Source organism: Mesoplodon bidens, assembly GCF_964165515.1.
Source record: "Mesoplodon bidens genome assembly, chromosome: 14".
In the NCBI taxonomy this organism is placed as follows: domain Eukaryota; kingdom Metazoa; phylum Chordata; class Mammalia; order Artiodactyla; family Ziphiidae; genus Mesoplodon; species Mesoplodon bidens.
The window spans coordinates 70,626,038-70,645,643 of record NC_138170.1 but is presented as its reverse complement, the minus strand read 5'-3'; the positions used below and the strand labels follow the sequence as shown (position 1 = coordinate 70,645,643).

General features: G+C 48.8%; 3 protein-coding genes across 4 annotated transcripts in view; 2 read left to right on the top strand and 1 right to left on the bottom strand.

The window, feature by feature from the left end:
* LOC308627784 (UBX domain-containing protein 2A-like) overlaps positions 1-19,606 on the top strand; it is a 42,385-nt gene that overhangs the window by 3,066 nt on the left and 19,713 nt on the right. The window lies entirely within an intron of this gene.
* LOC308627732 (sphingosine-1-phosphate transporter MFSD2B-like) lies at positions 115-4,211 on the top strand. 2 transcript variants are annotated; one of them, XM_081254089.1, is made up of 4 exons: positions 115-189; positions 397-506; positions 864-1,007; positions 2,356-4,203. In XM_081254089.1, the coding sequence occupies exons 1-4, from the start codon at positions 133-135 to the stop codon at positions 2,378-2,380; spliced, it is 336 nt and encodes a 111-aa protein (XP_081110215.1). In that variant the 5' UTR covers positions 115-132; the 3' UTR covers positions 2,381-4,203. The 2 variants fall into 2 exon arrangements, 1 of the variants encoding a protein (XP_081110215.1); XR_014017428.1 differs by lacking the exons at positions 115-189; positions 397-506; positions 864-1,007 and adding an exon at positions 1,366-1,546 and having other exon boundaries at positions 2,356-4,211.
* Positions 15,165-18,017, bottom strand: LOC308627783 (serine/threonine-protein phosphatase 1 regulatory subunit 10-like). The gene has a single exon (XM_081254170.1). The coding sequence runs from the start codon at positions 17,862-17,864 to the stop codon at positions 15,186-15,188; it is 2,679 nt and encodes an 892-aa protein (XP_081110296.1). The 5' UTR covers positions 17,865-18,017; the 3' UTR covers positions 15,165-15,185.

Genomic DNA, 19,606 nt, shown 5'->3' with positions numbered 1-19,606 from the left:
CAAGGTCAACGTCGAGCGTCCCTCCTAAAAGTCAGGGCTTTGAGGGCCTGGCACAGGCATAGGCGCAGGTGGCGTGTCCTGGGCTGTGATGATTCTGTCCGCTCACAGGTCTCAGCAGTGCTGAGCACCCCGATGTGGGAGTGGGTTCTGCAGCGATTTGGGAAGAGGATGTCGGCCTTCGGGATCTTTGTGAGTGAGGCAGGAAGCAAGGCCTGGAGGGATATGGGGGGGGCAGTGACCTTGGAGCCTGAGCCTCCTGGGGGCCGGCAGTGCTCAGTGCCTAGCAGGGTACCAGGCGCAGGGGGTCATCAGTAGAGTGGTGAGTGGGTGCATCAAAGAGCAGTTGAGGGGGGTTGGTGCAGGTGGAGGGAGCAGCTAGTGTGTCTGTCTCCCTAGGGGATGGTGCCATTTGTAATCCTGCTGGCTGCTGTGCCCACAGCACCCGTGGCATACGTCGTGGCCTTTGTATCTGGCGTGAGCATTGCCGTGTCCTTGCTGCTACCCTGGTAGGCTGGGTGAAGGGAAATGGGAGTGGGAGACTCACGTCCTTCCTACTGGGTATCCCTCCTTCACATCAACCTGCTGTCCCAGGCCTTGTGCACAGGCTGCGCTGGGGAGGGGCCCTCCCCGCCTTGCGGGAGATAGAGGCTGCCAGCGCCATCTGTGGAGCCCTCCCGAAAGAGCGCCAGGCGGCAGGAATGGTGGACAGCTGTGTGTTGGGGAAATATTGTCTGACTCTGTGGGCCGGTCCTGGGCAGCGGGGACCCAGGGGTGAATCTGACTCACTCTCTGTCCCCAGAGAGCTCCTGGGCTGGTGGCTGTGGGGAGGATAAAAGGGATAATTCTGCAGCCCCCTCCCCCAGGTCCATGCTTCCAGATGTGGTGGATGAATTCCAGCTGCAGCACCAGCACGGCCCTGGGCTGGAGACCATCTCCTATTCATCCTATGTCTTCTTCACCAAGCTTTCAGGTGCAGGCGCCCTGGGCATCTCCACTCTCAGCCTGGAGTGAGTCACAGAGCTGGGCTGTACCAGAGGCACAAAAGACTAGCGGCATGGGAAGCAGAGGGCAGAGTCCTCCACCTTAGCCAGCCAGGGGTCACCCGTGGGTCCGGAGGGTGCTTTCTCTGTGCACATGACTGGGAGGGGCCCTTCTTGGTGGCTGTACCCCTTCTGAAGCCTCTGCTTCCCACATTCTCAGCTTTCTCTGAACTCCTCCCTGGTCTCTTCGTTCCCTCACACTCCGTCCTCCATAGTTATGCTGATGTGGCCAGGAAACTATCCAAGTTTCAGGATAGCGTCGTGGTTGGGCATTTGGGACCCCTCCGTCAGGAAGCCAGGTTCTGAGCTGGATGCATGGGATGGTGTTTCCCCAGCTTTGCGGGGTATGAGTCAGGAGCCTGCAAGCAGGCGGAACAGATAGTGGTGACCCTCAAAGTCCTCATCGGTGCCATGCCCACCTGCATGATCCTCATCGGTCTGTGCATCCTCCTGTTCGGCCCCACTCCAAAGGTGCCACGTCGGAACAGCTCCCGCTCCCTTGGGAGGTAGGCACCTCTCGCACACAGGTATACACAGGAGGGCTGCCAACGCCCGGGAGGCATGCAGATGTGCACGGCTCTCATTTGGTCACCTCCACCTGATGTCCCACAAGCATGGCAGTCAGTCTAAATGGGCCCCAAACCGAATTTATCTTCTTCCCCCATCGCTGCTCCTGCTGTGCCCCGGGCCCGGTGGATGGCACCACCCTCCAGCCTGGGAGCCGTCTCCGCTCTCCCCGCCGCAGGCTGCACCGAGCAGCTCTCTCTGACCTTGTTCTTCCCCCTGCGAACCACCACCGATCCCACTGCCCGAGGGTGATCTGCTCACTGTCTGGCTTTCACAGTGGACTGGGGAGACCTTGAAAGCTGGGTCTGTTTTCTTCATTTTTGCGTCCCAAGAGCTCAGCCCAGAGCCTGAGGCCAAGCAGGCGCTGCAGTATCAACACGTCTGGTCCAGCAGACGTTCACGAGCCTTGTCCACATTTTTTGCCGACACTCATGCGTTTACAAACACGAGTCCATGTAGATACAGAGGACCACGCACGATAGGCAGGAAGTGGCTTTGTCATGGGTCCCTCACTGCTTGCTGTGGACGGCCTGGGACTCCAGCCCATCTTACTGAGCTCATGCGCTACACTCGGGGAATAACAGGTGGATGGGGAACTGCTTGGTGGGACTCGGAAGAACAGGGTTTTAGCTTCATTCACGGGGTTGAGAAGGGGAGGAGCTGCTAGAGAGACAAGGAGCAGCCACTGACACTTCCACGGGGCCCCACCCACGTCCTCCTTCCCTTTGGCTTCTTCCCTTTCCGACAGGAGGACCAGCTACAGCCTCGCTTGAACTTGAGACTCGTGTGAGCTGGAGCGGCAGGAGCAGCGTCTTCTGGACTCCAAGTCCCCCTTTCTTCTCAGCCCTTCGGCACCCCTGCTTCCCAGTTTACACACGACCTGTCTTTTCCCCTGGGATATGGCGTCTTCGGTGACTCTCCTGAAGGGAGTGGCCTGGGCTCCAGGACCCCCACCTGTCATGTCTTGCCTGTTGACTGCAGGACATCTCAGATAGGCCTGTGCCCCTGACTACCCAGCTCCAGGCAACCTGTGACCTGGAAAGCATACCAGTAGCAACTATTCCTGGAAAAAGGAAGCCCCTACCAGCCTGGTCTGCAGACTTCCTGTGGGAGCACCAGGCCCACCAACCTGCTTGGATGGCAAAGCTACCTGACAGGACAGACACACAGAACTCGTTTCCCCTGATGTTCCACTGGATGTCTGAGAGAGGCTGACAGCACGTGAGTGGGCAGAGTGGGGACAGACGGACATGCTGGGCTGTCCAATTAGGAGAGAGACAGATGCAGCGAGGCCAGAAGACCCCAGAGGGAGCGAATGGGGCCAGTGGTGGGGATACACTGAGCAGGGCATGAGGTGTTTCTTTCCCTTTGTACAGCTAAGTGGATGACACTGTTTCTAGAAGCGGACACTGACTGATATCGAGCCACCGAAGATCCATCATTTTTATGAACAAAAGTTACTTTTGTGGAAATATTTTTCTGAAAGTTTATCTTTTTGTTTTTCTGGCTGTGCCTCACCACATGCGGGATCTTAGTTCCCCGACCGGGGATGGAACCCGTGCCCCCTGCAGTGGAAGTGCGGAGTCTTAACCACTGGGCGGCCAGGGAAGTCCCCTGAAAGTTTATCTTATAAAAGCACAGGAACCACCGTTTTCTAGAGGCCATGTCTTTGGGGAAGAAAGACCCACTGAGATTTATTTTTTCAGAAACAAATTAAAGGGTTTATCTTCTACTGAGTCTGTAAAATTTGCCTGTGGCCAGCCTTCTCATCCCACCTCCTGGGAAAGCCCTGTCCCGAGGAGGGAAGGGGAGGGTGCCTGATGTCACTGAAACTGGCTGTGGCCCATCAGCCACATGTCCCAGAGTCTGCATTTCCTCAGACCAGAGATGCCATGTGGGAGGTGGGTTCCTTCCTTCCTTTGGAAGAGAAAAAAAGTTGAGACTCGATAGTGGCCAGGTGGCTCATGTGGGTTTGGGGCCTGGGGAAGAGTTGAGCAACCTGTGGGGACCCTGATGCCCCAGCAACTCCTCCTAGAGAAGCCCAGATACCTCAAGGGAGACCAGGAGGTATAGACCTGCCCCCAACATTTCTCCCAGCCCCCAGCTCAGTCCCCTCCTGAGCCCACTGCCCAGGGCTAGGCCCCCTTCCTCTTTAGACCTCTGGCTGCCTCTTAGGTGTGAGATTAGGTGCGAGGTCTAAGACGCCCAGAGCTCAGACACACTCAGGCAGGATGTGCCCCTCAGAGCTTAAAGTGTTCAGCTTCCTCTACAAATGCTATAGCACAAGAAGGAAGCTGACCTCAGAGAGAGAGTGCAGAGTGTGACCCAGTCTGTCTGATACCTGAACTTTCTGGCCCCGTGACACTGACATGGGCACCTGATCCTTGAGGTCACAGGGCCCCAGAGAAAGAGCTGGGCTTGGACTCTCTTCCTTGTCCACCTGACCGGTTCAGGAAGGGGCTGACAGGAAGCTCTGCTCACTGCCCTCCCCCCCCCCCCCGTGCACAGGCGCACACACCACACACATACCTCACACACTGCACACTCACACGCACACATACAGAACAGTTTCCTAACACTGGAAAATCACTGGCCCTGTGGAGACAGTACCTGGTACGACCGAAGACCAGGTAGTTTCTACCATGTTATGTTATGCTGTGCTCTGGAAACCTGGGCAACGCAGGTGGGATCAGAAGCTTGTGCCACCTTTTATGTTACCTATGCTATTTCCCGGGAAAGCAGTCTCAAGGATCAGAGCTTCACTGTACAAAGACAGCTGCAGGGGGCCACCTCTGCGGGTTGGGGGTTAGGGGTTAGATCTCAGAGACAGGAGGTAATCATGGGCTGGCCAAAAGGTATTACTGCATTTCTTCTTCATAGCAGCCGTATGAAGCAGGTACTAAGATTCTCATTTTCAGATGAGGAAACAGGCTTAGAGAGATTCAGCAACTTGCCTAAGATCAGTTGGTGGTAGAAACGGTCTTGTACCCAAGTTGGCCTGATTCCAAAGCTTGTGGAGCTAGCCAGGGCTTAAAATAGTTTTTGGAGGTATGGCTGACCCAGGACTTCGGTATCACAGGACCACTCCTCCTCTGAAACCAAACGCCAGCATCCCTGCCTCTGACGCTATGCTTCGATTCCACTGTAATTCCATTATTCCTACTCTTCGACCTTCGGCTCACATTTGCCCGCTGAGCTCCCCCCATATCCATGTCCCTCTCCTGACACCCACCCTCCTCAGAGCCCGTCCTCCTGCTTCAGAGGAAGAAGATCTCTCCTTACCACCACGGCCAGCCCAGGGCCTATCGCCAGCAAAGGCAGACATCTCCCCTTGCCCCTTCCCTCTCCACGACCTTTTCCATCCCCACTTAAATCCAGGAGAGCATGCCATCCACTTGCTCAAGGCCCTCTCAGCCCCACCCCTGCATCCCATCAACAGTCTCCCTCAAGGTCTCACAAGATCAGGTCTCTCCTGAAGTGTCACTTCCTCAGGGAGGCCTTTCCTGCTTCCCCACAATCGCCTGCTCCACCCCCAGCTCTCTACGCTCCACCCACTTTGCTTGTGCTCAGTAGAACCCACCTCCACATACAACTATATAGTTATCAACGGCTTTCTTGTTTACTGCTTGACACCTCTGTTAAAACAGAAATGTCACGAGGGCTACATCCTCAGTGCCCAGAGGTGAACGTTCAACATGGATAAATGTCTGCTAACTGAACAAGTGAATGTCCATGGTGCCCTCGTCCTCGAACAAACAAAAACAGCCTTTCCTGTTCCCTTCACTCTCTCCTCCGCCACCCCGCTCCACAACGTTGTCTCCTGTCTCCTGACCCTCACCTGCCATTCCCTCCTTTTTTTGAGTGTGATTTTTTTTGGCTGTGCTGGGTCTTCGTTGCTGTGAAGCTTTCTCAGGTTGCCGTGCGCGGGCTTCTCATTGCAGTGACTTCTCTTGTTGTGGAGCACGGGCTCTAGGCGTTCGGGCTCAGTAGTTGTGGCTCACGGGCTCTAGAGCGCAGGCTCAGTAGTTGTGGCGCACGGGCTTAGTTGCTCCGCGGCATGTGGGATCTTCCCGGACCAGGGCTTGAACCTGTGTCCCCTGCAATGGCAGGCGGGTTCTTAACCACTGCGCCACCAGGGAAGCCCCTACCATTCCCTCCTTAACCCACTGAACTTGGCCTCTGCCTGCCCACTGAGGAGACAGTGCAGCCTGGCAGGCGCACTCCAGCATCAGCGAAAGGGAGAAGGGAGTTTGTATGTTGCTTTCCTCTCTTAGTGGTTTTAGTCAACTTTTTAAAACAAATCTGAGCCTCCATTTTTTAAAAAAATATTTATTTGGCTGCGCCAGGTCTTAGTAGCAGCAGGTGGGATCTTTATTTTTTTATTTATTTATTTTTTGCGGTACGCGGGCCTCTCACTGTTGTAGCCTCTCCCGTTGCAGAACACAGGCTCCGGACGCGCAGGCTCAGCGGCCATGGCTCACGGGCCTCAGGTGGGATCTTTAGTTGAGGCATGTGAACTCTTAGTTGTAGCATGAGGGATCTAGTTCCCTGACCAGGGATTGAACCCGGGCCCCCTGCGTTGGGAGCACGGAGTCTTAACCGCTGGACCACCAGGGAAGTCCCTCCATTTATTTCTTGAAAGAAATGTGTACACTGTTACCTACGTGTTGGGACAGGTCTAATGATTAGGTGGGGTGACACTGACCAAGGAAACCTCAATCACAGGTAGCCATAATGCTGACCATGCTTCTTCAAAACCCTGCCCTCCTTGGCTCCCTTACCTCCCTCCCGGTTCTCCTCCACCATCTCTGACCATACATTTTCTGACTTTTCCGTTGCTTCATCTTCCTTTGATGCTCTGTGGCCATCTTAGGCTTCCCAGGGCCATGTGATTTCATTCACTACCACCACCTCTACCCCACTCTATTTATGTGGGATTTTAGTTCCCTGACCAGAGATCAAACCTGCTCCCCCTGCATTGGAAGCGTGGAGTCATAACCACTGGACTGCCAGGGAAGTCCAAAATTGTTTTTCTTTAGTTTTAAATCTGGAGAGTAGACTCTGGGACCTTGATTATCATAAACAGTCTATCATGACCTAATAGTAACATTCTCTTAACTGTTTGTTTTAAGCACATATAAAAAGTAATTGTAATCTTGTTTGGGGGACTTTTAATTAAAAGTCTGGTTACAAATTATAACTATGTAGGTTTACTAAAGCATTGTACTTTTCTCTCCATAATCAGTTTGGTTGTGTTTTCCTTTAATAATCAGGCATTCCAGGTTCCATAGAACAGATCTGATTTTTCCTACCTTGAATGTTGACAAGTGATAACTTTAATTGTGCAATAGGCAGTTTATAACTATTGTCTGTGTTTGACTTCACACGGCACATCCGTGTGCTGCTAAAATTTCTCTCTGTGCCCACATTGCCTTTAAGCCGTGACTCAACAAAATGTCTTATGAAGCTCTTTGGTTGTCTTTATTTTTTTCCTTTGGTTGTCTTAAAACAGATGTATCTTTATCCTAAACATGACCAATCTATTTCTCATGTTCAGCACTTTAAATATGAGTTCATAGTACTTTTCCCCACTTCACATTTCTAATTTGGGGAGTAAGATTCACATACATTATTTCTCACTGAGGATGCAGATCTTTGGAACTACTGCCATTCTTGGATTATTGAGTAACTTACTGATAGAGCAAAAGTACTGCCTTTTAAGAAGCTAATGAAATGACATTGTACAACTCTACATGTATATATTTTTAAGATAGTTCTTTTATCCCAATTTTTATTATGAAAATTTCAAACATATATAAAAATGTAGAGAATAGTAAACTCCCACGTATACTCATTACCCAGCTTCACTAATTATCAAGTCATAGCCATTTTGGTTTCAATTATACTCCCTGCACTCCTCACCCCACTTGATTATTTTGCAGCAAATTCTAGTAATTGGATTTCATCTAGATATTTCAGTATGTAGCTAAAACAAATACTTTATTTATTTTTGACCTCACCACATGGCATTCAGGATCTTAGTTCCCTGACCAGGGATTGAACCCATGCCTCCTGCAGTGGAAGCACGGAGTCTTAACCACTTGACCGCCAGGGAAGCCCCTAAAACAAGTACTTGAAAAAGCTACAGGGGGGCTTCCCTGGTGGCGCAGTGGTTCAGAGTCTGCCTGCCAATGCAGGGGACACGGGTTCAAGCCCTGGTCTGGGAGGATCCCACATGCCGCGGAGCGGCTGAGCCCGTGCGCCACAACTACTGAGCCTGCGCTCTAGAGCCCGCGAACCACAACTACTGGAGCCTGTGCACCTAGAGCCTATAGTCCACAACAAGAGAAGCCACCGCAATGAGAAGCCCACGCACCACAATGAAGAGTAGCCTCCACTAGCCGCAACCAGAGAAAAGCCTGTGCGCAGCAACGAAGACCCAATGCAGCCAGAAACAATAAATAAATTAAATTAAATAATAAATAAATTTGAAAAAAAAAGAAAAAAGCTACAGGGGACTTGCCTGGTGGCTCAGTGGTTAAGAATTCACCTGCCAATGCAGGGGACATGGGTTCAAGCCCTGGTCCAGGAAGAACCCACATGTCGCGGAACAACTAAGCCCCGCGTGTCACAACCATTGAGCCTGTGCTCTAGAGCCTGCGAGCCACAACTACTGAGCCCACATGCCACAACTACTGAAGCCCGCGTGTGCCTAGAGCTCATGCTCCACAACAAGAGAAGCCACCGCAATGAGAAGCCCGCACACCGCAACGAAGAGGAGCCCCTGCTCACCGCAACCAGAGAAAGCTCGTACGCAGCAACAAAGACCCAACGCAGGCAAAAATAAAAATATAAATAAATAAATAAATTTATTAAAAAGCTACAATCCCATTGTCACACCTTTAAAATTAACAGTTACTCCACATATCATCAAATATCCATCCAGTGTTCAAATGTTCCTGATTCGTAGCTTTTTTCCATTTAGTTTCTTTAAATAATAACATAAATATGGTCCATATGTTGTAATTAATTGATATATCTCTTAAATATTTAAAAAGATTATTTCTACTTCTTTTTTCTCCCTGGTAATATATATATTGAAGAAAATGGATCATTTCTCCTGAAGAATTTCCCGAGTTCTGGATTTTGTTGATTGTGCCCCTGTGATGTCAACTGATCATGTTCCTCTGTGCCCTATCTTTCCTGTAATCTGATGTTTAGACCTAGAGGCTTGAATGGATTCAGTTTCATTTTTAGAAGGAAGGCTTCACACGTGGTGGTTTGAGCTTTCACACTGAGGCATATATTTATGTCTGTTTCCTTTGTGTGATGTTAGCAGCCATTGATATCATTGCCTAGGTCTGTTTGCATTCGGGGTTGCAAATTGGAGATACTCTAATTCTATAAACCTTCATTTAGCTGAATTCATTTATAAAGGAAACTTCTTTTATTAACTCTTCGATTACTCTGAGTTAGTTCATACAGGAAAGGCAGGATGAATACTTGATTCTTTCCCTTACTTGCCAGTTTTCAAAATAAATTGGTACCCTACTGTTCTGGAAATGAGTTTCTGTGTTTCTGTGAATGAGTTTCTGTGTTTTAATGAGTATCAGTATGAACTTGTATTTGATGTGTTTCAATTCATGTAGCTGTTTTTCAGTCCCATCTTTCACCAATGGTAGCCTTTTCAAACTGACTTCTGAATCCTTTTTTTCGTTTTGTTTTGTTTTATTTTTGGCTGTGCCTCATGGCCTGGGGGATCCTAGTTCCCTGGCCAGGGATCGAACCCAGGCCCCCGCAGTGAAAGCATCGAGTCCTAACCTCTGGACCGCCAGGGAATTCCCAACTTCTGATTCCTTTCGACATTAATCCAAGGTGTCAATACAAGGCATAAAGTGCATATTTCTTGCCCCAGACCTGGAGACAGCCATTTCTCTAAGAAACTGATTCCTTTTGGTGGGAAATAGTATTTGGAGACCACAAATCTGGGCGGTAGGTGTGCTGTGCTCATTGTTGTCTGATTGCTTATTGCTTTTTGGCCTTTTCAGTGGACAGAGCCACTATGTATTTTCTTAAGAGAAATGATAATGTTCGTAATGATGTTTCCGATTTAAAATATAGGATGACAGGATTTTTGCTTGGCTTCTTTGATTTTTATATTTCTATCTCTTTACTCTTACTCTGAAAAAAAATCTTGGTTTTTAGGGACAGATCATAATTACTTCTTTGCTTTATCTCCGGGTCTCTCAACTTCAACACTATTAACATTTTGGGCAATACTTTCTTGTGGGGGCTGCCTTGTGCATTGTAGGATTTTCAGCAGCATCCCTAACCTCATCTACTAGATACCAGTAGCACCCTCCACCCCAGTTATTGTGACAGCCCAAAAATGCCTCCGGCCATTGCCACATATCTTCTCAGGGGCACTGTTGCCTCCTGGTTGAGACCCACTGCTTTATCTTTATACCATACTTTTCATATAAACAATACTAATATATTATTGCTGATAATATGACTACTAGAAACTTCATTTCTCCTCTTTGGGTTCATCCCACTAGGATATATGGTAAAATTACCATGTTTTAAATTTACTTGAAATAATTCCTCTCTGTCAGTTAATTCGTTTCATTTTTACTTTCAGTTTTTAGGGATTGCTTTTTTAAAATTTACCTTTGTTTTATATGTGCATAAAATATTTACATGGGTCCAAAGTTGATCTAAAAATCAAGATACATTCAGAGAAATCCAGCTTCTGCCCTTACTCCCTTCACCCAGTGCCCTCTCTCCCACTTTATAAGTAACCTTATTATTTATTTTTTGGTTTACTTTTTCATTTTTCCCTAATGTAAACAAATATACGTATATTCATGTTCACCTCTTTCTTAGATAAACAGTACCATATCATACATATTTTTCTCCATTTTGCTTTTTTCACTTAACAGTATATCCCACTATGTGGATTTACCATAGTTTATTCAAGAAGTCCCTATTAATGGACAAGTTGAGGTTTTTTACAGGCTTTGCTGTTACAATCAATGCTGTAAATAATACTACAGCGAATAGTCTAGTGTATCCACCTTTTTATATTTTTGGTAAAGTATCATTGGGATGGATTTTTGGATAATGGGATTTCTAGATATACGTGTCAAAGAAAAAACAGAGCTGGACAGTAGTTAAAGCAGAAACTATTGTGATAGGGGAAAAGAGACCTCAGTGTGGAACTGGACTCGATTCTGAATAGAACATGGACAGGGGCTTCCCTGGTGGTGCAGTGGTTAAGAATCCGCCTGTCAGTGCAGAGGACATGGGTTCGAGCCCGGGTCCGGGAAGATCCCAAATGCCACGGAGCAGCTAAGCCCGTGCGCCACAACTACTGAGCCTGCGTTCTAGAGCCTGCAATCCACAACTACTGAAGCCCACGTGCCACAACTACTGAAGCCTGTGCGCCTAGAGCCTGTGCTCCACAAGAAGAGAAACCACCACAATGAGAAGCCCGCGCACCACAACGAAGAGTAGCCCCCGCTCGCCGCAACTAGAGAAAGCCCACGCACAGCAATGAAGACCCAATGCAGCCTAAAATAAATAAATAAATAAAATAATTTTTTTTTAAAGATGGACAACTGGGGATTTATAGTCAAAGAGCAAGGTATGGGTCAGTGGATGGAAAATTACTGAGAGATACCTCAAAGGTAAGGTGGGATTCTTGCTAAACTGAACTACAAGATTCTTGCTGAAGGCAGGCCAGGGTGATCAGTATCGTGGCGGGGTTGTGGGGGGAGTGCAGAGTGAGGAATTTGATCAGGTATCAAGGGTGGAGGGATTCTGGGTAAAGCTGCTTAACAGGATTCTTGCTAAAATTGGGCTCTACAGGAACAGAAATGGAAGCCCAAGGTCATGCCTCCTTGAGAAGGTGCCTCAGAGGAGCCTAACTACAGTTTGGTCAAGGAGAGATTCTTTGTCATATGCATAGGTGACTAGGTAATGCCACATTCCCTTACCCGGATATGTGCCATTTTGCATTCCCACCAAAAATGTTTGAGGCTGTTTCCCCACACTCAGCAACAAAATGTGTTGCAAGACTTTTAAGTTTTTGCCAGTCTGATCGGTGAGAAATGGTATCATGATATAGTTTCAATTGCATTTATTTCATTATAAGTGAGACTGACATCTTTTCACATATTTTAGGGCCATTTGCTTCTCTCTTTCTGAGACGCCTCTGTTCATATTTGTTGCCTTTTGATTGTTGGCCTTTTTCTTCTCTGTATCAGTTCTTTATATATTAACCTTTTGGTTGTAATGCCAGTTCCCTTTGTTTATTTGTTTGTTTGTCATCTGTGTTTTTACTTTGTAGAAATTAAAAAAAAATTTTTTATTCTTACATAGTTAAATGTATCAGTCTTTTCCCTTATTGCTTCTGGATTTGAGTTATAGGAAAGTTGTCTTCTCTTCTAGGGTATAAGGGAACTTTACCATGTTTTCTTTAATAATTAAAAAGTTTGCCTTTTTAAAGGTTTTTTTTTATTGTGGTAAAATACCTACATATATAACATAAAATTTGCCATCTTAACCAATTTTAAGTGTACAATTCAGCAGCATTAATAATATTCACAGTGGTGTGTAACCATTACCACTGTCCATTTCCAAGACTTCTTCATGGTCCCTAACAGAAACTCTGTGCCCGTTATGCAGTAATTCTACATTCCTCTCTTCTCCCAGTCCCTTAATGTATCAAAACTTCATTCCTTTCTTTCTTTTTTTTTTTTTTTTTCTTTTGTGGTACGTGGGCCTCTCACTGTTGTGGCTTCTCCCGGACCGGGGCATGACCCCGTGTCCCCTGCATTGGCAGGCGGACTCTCAACCACTGTGCAACCAGGGAAACCCTCATTCCTTTTTACGGCTAATTAATATTCCGTTGTATGTATATACCACATTTTGTTCAGACATTCATCTGTTGAGGGACATCTGGATTATTTCCACCTCTTGGCTATTGTGAGTAATGCCTCAACCACCAAATCCTTTTCTACAGCAGCTGTACTGTTTTACATTTCCACCAGCAATATTCTGGTGTTCTAATTTCTCCACATCCCTGTCAACACTTATTATTTTTGTTTTTTTAAATAATAGCTATTCTGATGTGTATAAAGTGGTATCTCATTGGGACTAGTGATGTTGAGCATCTTTTTCATGTGCTTATTGTCTACTCATATTTCTTCTTTGGAGAAATATCTGTGCACATCCTTTGCCCAGTTTTGAATTGGTTTGTTTTCCCTGCTGTTTTTAAGTTGTATTTTTCTTGATTCATCATTTGCTTGATAGCTGTAAACCTTTGACTACTTTCCAGAGTTCTAACTTGGTTCTAATGGTTTCTGCTTGTTTTTCAATGTCTCTGTGGGGACAGGAGCTTGGAGCTGCCTATTCTTTCATTTTGCTGACATCACCCTCAGGTTCAATTTTTAAATTTTAGATCTTGGATATATCTGGAATTTATCTTGGTAATGGTGATTCCATATGACTGTTGAATTTATTTAAAAGTCCATCTTTTCCTGATTTTTTAAGATCTAATAGTATGGACTCCTCATGGGTTTTTGTTGTATTCAATGAGCTATAATCCATTAGTATCATTATTTACTTTGATGTTCCATTTCCCAGACTTGTCCAGTGGGAACCCCTTCAGGTGGCTTCAGTGTCCTTTTGATATGTCTTCATCATTCACTGAACACCATCTTACTTTCTGGTGCAAGATATTTCGGGCTCATTTGTTCTTTCTCTGTCCAACCCTGGAATCAGTCTTTTCTCTAAGGAGCCATGATTCCTTTTCTTGGAAAATTTTAGTTAGAAGCCAAGATGTAGGCTTTTGGTATGCTTATTGCTTCTAGTCTGTCATTGCTTCCAGGACCTCTCAAAGGGCAGATGGGGGCTTCCCTGGTGGCGCAGTGGTTGAGAGTCCACGTGCCGATGCAGGGGACACGGGTTCGCACCCAGGTCCGGGAAGATCCCACATGCCGTGGAGCGGCTGGGCCCACGAGCCATGACCGCTGAGCCTGCGCGTCCGGAGGCTATGCTCCGCAACGGGAGAGGCCACAACAGTGTGAGGCCCACGTACCGCAAAAAAATAAAAAGGGCAGATGGCTTGGGCTCTTTTAAACATCGATTTGTTTCCTTATTTCTTATATTATTTTTGTTGTAAGGGCAAAAGTGTATTGCAGAAAGTTTGGGAAAGAGAGAAAATAATCCACAATTTTTTACCCCCACCCCGAACAATAACTATTTTCACTCTTGCTTCTCTCCATTTTTTAAAAAATTTATTTATTTATTTATTTTTGGCTGCGTTGGGTCTTTGTTGCTGTGCGTGGGCTTTTTCTAGTTGCAGTAAGTGAGGACTACTCTTAGTTGTGGTGCGTGGGCTTCTCATTGAGGTGGCTCTTTTTTTTTCTTTAAATGCTTCTCTTTCCACTGTTTATTCTTAATGTACAAAATATACAAAACCAAAAGAAAAAAGAAAATACTCATCCTCAAAACCACTGTGGCTCTAACCCAAGACCCTGCGTAAAACCCAACCAATCCACTGTTTTCATAGAAAACAACTGATGCTGAGACAGGTGAAGGAGAGGGCTGGGAGAGGGCAGGTCATCTTATCGAATCCACCCAGGAAGGCACCTGGTGGAGATTTAGAGGTGGCTGATTCAAGGGAGCTGGAGGCCTCACACCCACAAGGTTCCAGATGGGGGCCAGGAGCGCGCTAACTCCCAGAGGCAGTGCATGTAGTGTGACTGGCATGCCCAGCACACCGGGCTTCAGTTGAAAAGCTGGCCTCACTGAAGTGTTTTAATTTCCAGAATGAGCTGCAGGCAAGGGTGGACCACCACCAGTGGCCTCACCTATGCCAGCTAAAACTTTTCACCGGATGCCGATGTGAATTTGCCATCATTGAACCTAGCATACCCATGATGCAAACTTGGGTGTTCACGGAAGATTGCAACGTCTTACTTGAGAAAGGACTCAATGTAAAGCCTGTGTCAGGGGAGGAGTGGGGATGATGTATTCCAGAACTCAAATCCAGCCTGATTGAGTCCTCTCAGTGCAGTGGGATACACAGTACCCCTTTTACCATCTCCCCACCCCACGAGGAAGCATGAATTTGGCGGGGATGATTTCATAAGTGCATCTGATCCCGTGTCAGAGTTCTGTGTGCATGTGGAGGACCCACAAGAGGAGAGTAGAGGTGTTCTCCAGGATAACCAGCTTTATTTAGGTTCTCAGGCATAAAGGGTAATACCGGAGAGGCGCTTGGCATAAAGGGCAAATCTCCTCAAAAAGTGAAGCCAACCGGGTCTCCTCTTCAGCAGTCCAGGGTACAGAATGTGTCCAGTTTCTCTCCTCCCCATACTGGAGGAAAATATGTACATCAATGCACACCAGTGATCAGAAAACCCCCAGGAACCCAGGCAGGTGGGCACTGAGGGGGCCGGCTCCTCATCAGCTAGGGAAAGGGGAAAATGGGCCTCACAGAAGCCATAAAAGGGTGGAAGGAGCAAGGCTGCAGTTCACAGGAGTGTGGGCGGGGTGGGCAGGTGGGCCCTAGGGCAGGGGGGGCCCACTGACACCCAGGTGGTAGAAGGCACAGTTGTTCTCATAGCAGCAGTAACCCTTCATCATGAAATGTCGACAAACAGGGCGATTTGACATGTCTCTTCCATGGCTGTGGCCTCCATCAAGCCCTCGGTGGCCCCCTCCGCCATGGCCAGGGCCATCATGGCCACGGTGCTCATGAGGGGGTGGCCCTCCATGGTCGTGGCCTCGGTGACCAGGGCCATCATGAGGCCAGTGGCCATGGGGCCCCCCATGTCCTGGGCCTTCATGGGGCCAATGTCCACCACCGGCACCCATTCGTCCACCAGGGCCTTCATGAGGACGATGGCCACTGCCACCACCCATGCCACCACCACCAGGGCCTTCGTGGGGGCGATGCCCACCACCCATGCCACTGCCAGGGCCTTCATGGGGACGATGTCCGCTGCCACTGCTCATGCCGCCACCAGGGCCCCCTCGTCCATTTGGAGGTCCTCCTGCAGAGCGACCTCCTCTGGCCCCTCGGAATGGAGGAGGAGGTGGTCCACTCCCGCCTCGGCCACCACGGCCTCTATGGTATGGCACCGGACCTCGTCCCCCACGCATTGGGCCACCCCACATGGGGTCACCTGGGCCATCCCAGAAGGGATCACCCCCCCAGGGAGGGGGTGGGGGACCCAGGAGATGTGGACCCACTGGCCCACCAGGACCCCCAGGGCCCCCATGGGGACCTGGCATAGGTCCGCCAGGCCCAGGGGGGAAGTGCTGCATGCCCTTGGGGCCCCCAGGGCCTCCCGGTGGGAAACCATTGGCTATGGGACCAGGGCCTAAGAGTCCATGAGGCACCGGCATCTCCTTGATCTTGTCTGAATAGTCTGGTTGCTTCAGCAGTTCCTCTGAGGGATGACTGTTAGGGCTACCCATGATGAAGGTGAGGATCTCCTGCACATTGATGCCTCCTCCTCCAGGACCCTGGGGGCTCTTCCCGGCACCCATGCTTCTCATAAGATTGGCCAGAACAGGAGGCAACTTGGAACCGCCCGCCCCATCGGCTGAGCCACCGCTTCCCCCAGGCTCCAGGGTCTCAACATATGGGGTCTCATCCATGGAACATTCCTCATCTAGGGGGATGAGTTTGGGGGGAATAGGCTCATAGGGCTCAGGATCAGGCTCGTGAGGACTTTCCTTGCTCAGGAAGAGCTCCTGAAGGATCCCCTTCTCCCGCTCAGCCTGGATGTACCGCTCCTGGCTGTTGCTTCCAGGGGTGACAAGAGGCGAGGGCAGCACCAGGGGCCGGGGGCACACCCAGGGCACCTTCTCCTCCATGTTGTCGTGGCTCAGACGCCGGGCCGTCGCAAACTCGCGTCGGTCTGACAGTATCTCTCGCTTAGCTGCCTCGCCAAAGTCCTTGATCTTATTCACATTCACTCGTTCAGTTGCATCCAGTTCAAAATAGAAATGCTCGCTCAGTTTGCCCTCCTCAGGCCAGGTCACAGCTTTCCTCTTCCTGCCTTTCCGGGTCAGCTGGCTAGGATATCCGGGACTCTCCACTGGCTTTGCATCCAGAGCTCCTGGCTCCAAAGAGGCAGTATCCATGAGCTCTGGGACTTCAACAGGGGGAACTGGGGTCCCTGGACGTTCTGTGTCCATAGCCTCAGAAGGAGGTGCTGGCTCTGGGGAAGAAGGTTTGGCTGTGCTCGGTTCTGTGCTCGTTTTCCCTTCAAATGGGCTTGGCTTGGCAGCTGTGGCTGACAGCACCTCCTTCTTCTTCTTAATTTTGATGCCTGGAACAGGGGCTGAATTGAGCGCATACAGAAAGCCCAGGCCCTCCACAGGCTGTGGCGGGATGATCTTCACTTTGATCTCTTTGGTGGCATTGGGTGTTGTGTTGAGTGGCTTGTATTTCTTCTCTGCACGGGGCACAGCAACTCCTGCGGCAGCTGTGGAACTCGGACGCTTGAGGGGGATGGGTTTAAGGTTGTACTTGTCAGAAACCGCCACTGCACTGGCATTCTTCTTCACAGGCCCCAAAGACGGGGTCTCCAGCTCTAGTCCGGTAGAGCCGAACTTGGCGTGACTGGGCGCCGTGGTTCGGAGGGACTTGGGCTTCTCCCTCTTCTTCTCCGGGGCCTCCTCGGCCCGAGTCTCAGCCTTTACCTTAGTCAACGGTCGCTCAGGAGGGGTGGTTCGACTCTTTCCCTCTTCTTTCCGTTTCTTCTTAGCTTTCTCAGCGGGCTGGGTACTGCTCTGGGAGCGGATCACTGCCATCCAGTCGCTGACAAGGACTGAGGCCAACTTCCGGAGCTCTTCATTCTCACTTGACTTGCTCAGCTGCTTCACCAGTTTGGCTGTGTTGTTCTGCTTGAGATGGTCAACAGTGAGTGGTAGGTGCTGCAGGGTCAGGAGAATTTGCTGCAGGAGGGGAATGTTGTTGGTTGTCTTTGAATATGTCAGCCAATTGTTAAGAAGCTTGTAACCACCACCATCAATAAACTTGACCAATATTTCTGGTGAACGGGTCTGCAGGAGAATGTTCAAGTAAGTGCATCGGCTCACCATCTTTCGTGCTGCCTTCATCAGACTGAAGATCTTCGAAATCCCATCCACACTCTTGACTTCCCCATCTCGGTTAAGGAAGCTATCCAGGCCCTTGAGAAGCTCTTTGGGGTCTATGGGACCCGAACCCATGATCGAGGTTTTTATCCACCTCGGGCTCACGGGGGGAGGGGGTTAAAATTTTGGAGAAAAAAAATAAAACAACCAACGAGGACCCAAAACTCAATTATTTGGGGGGCCTCATTGGATCAAAAAGTCTCCTTAAAAAAAATAAAGGCCAACTCAGTATTCATTCCCCCACCCCCCACCCAACTCCATGTAGGGAGGGGGGGGGGTCTTAGAAAAAAAGTTCTGAGTGGATTAAAAAAAGGAAACGCTGGATGAGTGAATTTGGGTGGGTTTGGGAAGGGAGGGTGGTTGATTATTCTTGAAGTTATGTGGTGACGGTCCTTCGGCCACAGATTTCAAGTCCCAGGCAGCGTGGGCTGGTGGGGGTGGGCAAGAGAGGTGGGAAGGGCCGGAAGACACAAGTGGTTGCGCTGGTGGCTGCTGTTTTCCCTTCCCCCCTCTCTCGGGATGCTTTCAAGGGCTTAGATGTTGCTGCGGCTTGTTTCTTTTCTCCTCGTGGCCGGCCCGTCTTTCTCCGAGAAAATTCAAACCCTTCGCTCAGCCTCTTCCCCCGGGCACCCTCTTCCGCCTCCTTCCTGGCCTCCGAACGCGTGCGCTTGACCTAGCGGCCTAGCACCTCCCTTTCCTCTGCTTCCACCACTTCCGCCGTCGAGATCATTTCTCACCAAGGGTTGGTAGAATCGGACCGGTGCCTGCGCAGTGAGAGAGGATCGCGGTCAAAATCGACTTCAAAATTGCTTCAAGTACAAACTGTAAGAGTGGGATCTAAGAGTCGTAGTGGCTGGTTCAGCAAACACGCAATTGTGTGGCCGAATTCGATTGTGACGCAGTTGAAACTGGCCCCTCCCTACGGCTCCCCTTTCAGGCTTCCGTCCTGACGCAGATGCGCTGCCGCCTTGTGCACTGCGGGGTCGTCCTTGGCCGAGGTGGCTCCTCTTGTTGTGAAGGAGCTCTATTTTATTCCCGTCTTGCCCCTAGGTTCTTCTGACCATTTTTTGGTCTTTTTTTCTTTCTGTTTTATTTTTAGATTCCATATATATGTGTTAGCATACGGTATTTGTATTTCTCTTTCTGACTGACTTCACTCTGCAGACCTACTAGAGAATGGACTTGAGGATATGGGGAGGGGGAAGGGTAAGCTAGGACGAAGTGAGAGAGTGGCATGGACATATATACACTACCAAATGTACAATAGATAGCTAGTGGGAAGCAGCCAGCCGCATAGCAGAGGGAGATCAGCTCTGTGCTTTGTGACCACCTAGAGAGGTGGGGTAGGGAGGGTGGGAGGGAGGGAGATGCAAGAGGGAAGAGATATGGGGACATATGTATATGTGTAACTGATTCACTTTGTTATAAAGCAGAAACTAACACACCATTGTAAAGCAATTATACTCTAATAAAGATGTTTAAAAAAAAGAATATTAACAATAAAAATCATCTACATTGGAATAAAAAGAATGAGTTTATATTGATTTGATATTTTGTTACTATTGGAGATTGAGTGAAATGTTTACATTCACTTTTGTTTGTTATTAGACCAAAGCATACATTATTTTTCATCATAAAATTTTTTTTTTTTTTTTTTTTTTTGGCCGCGAGCACTTGCAGGATCTTAGTTTCCCAACCAGTGATTGAACGTGGGTCCTTGGTAGTAAAAGCACAGAGTCCTAACCACTAGACCGCCAGGGAATTCCCCTCATCATAACTTTTATGAAATCTTTCTTTTGTCAGATTATCCAAATCCA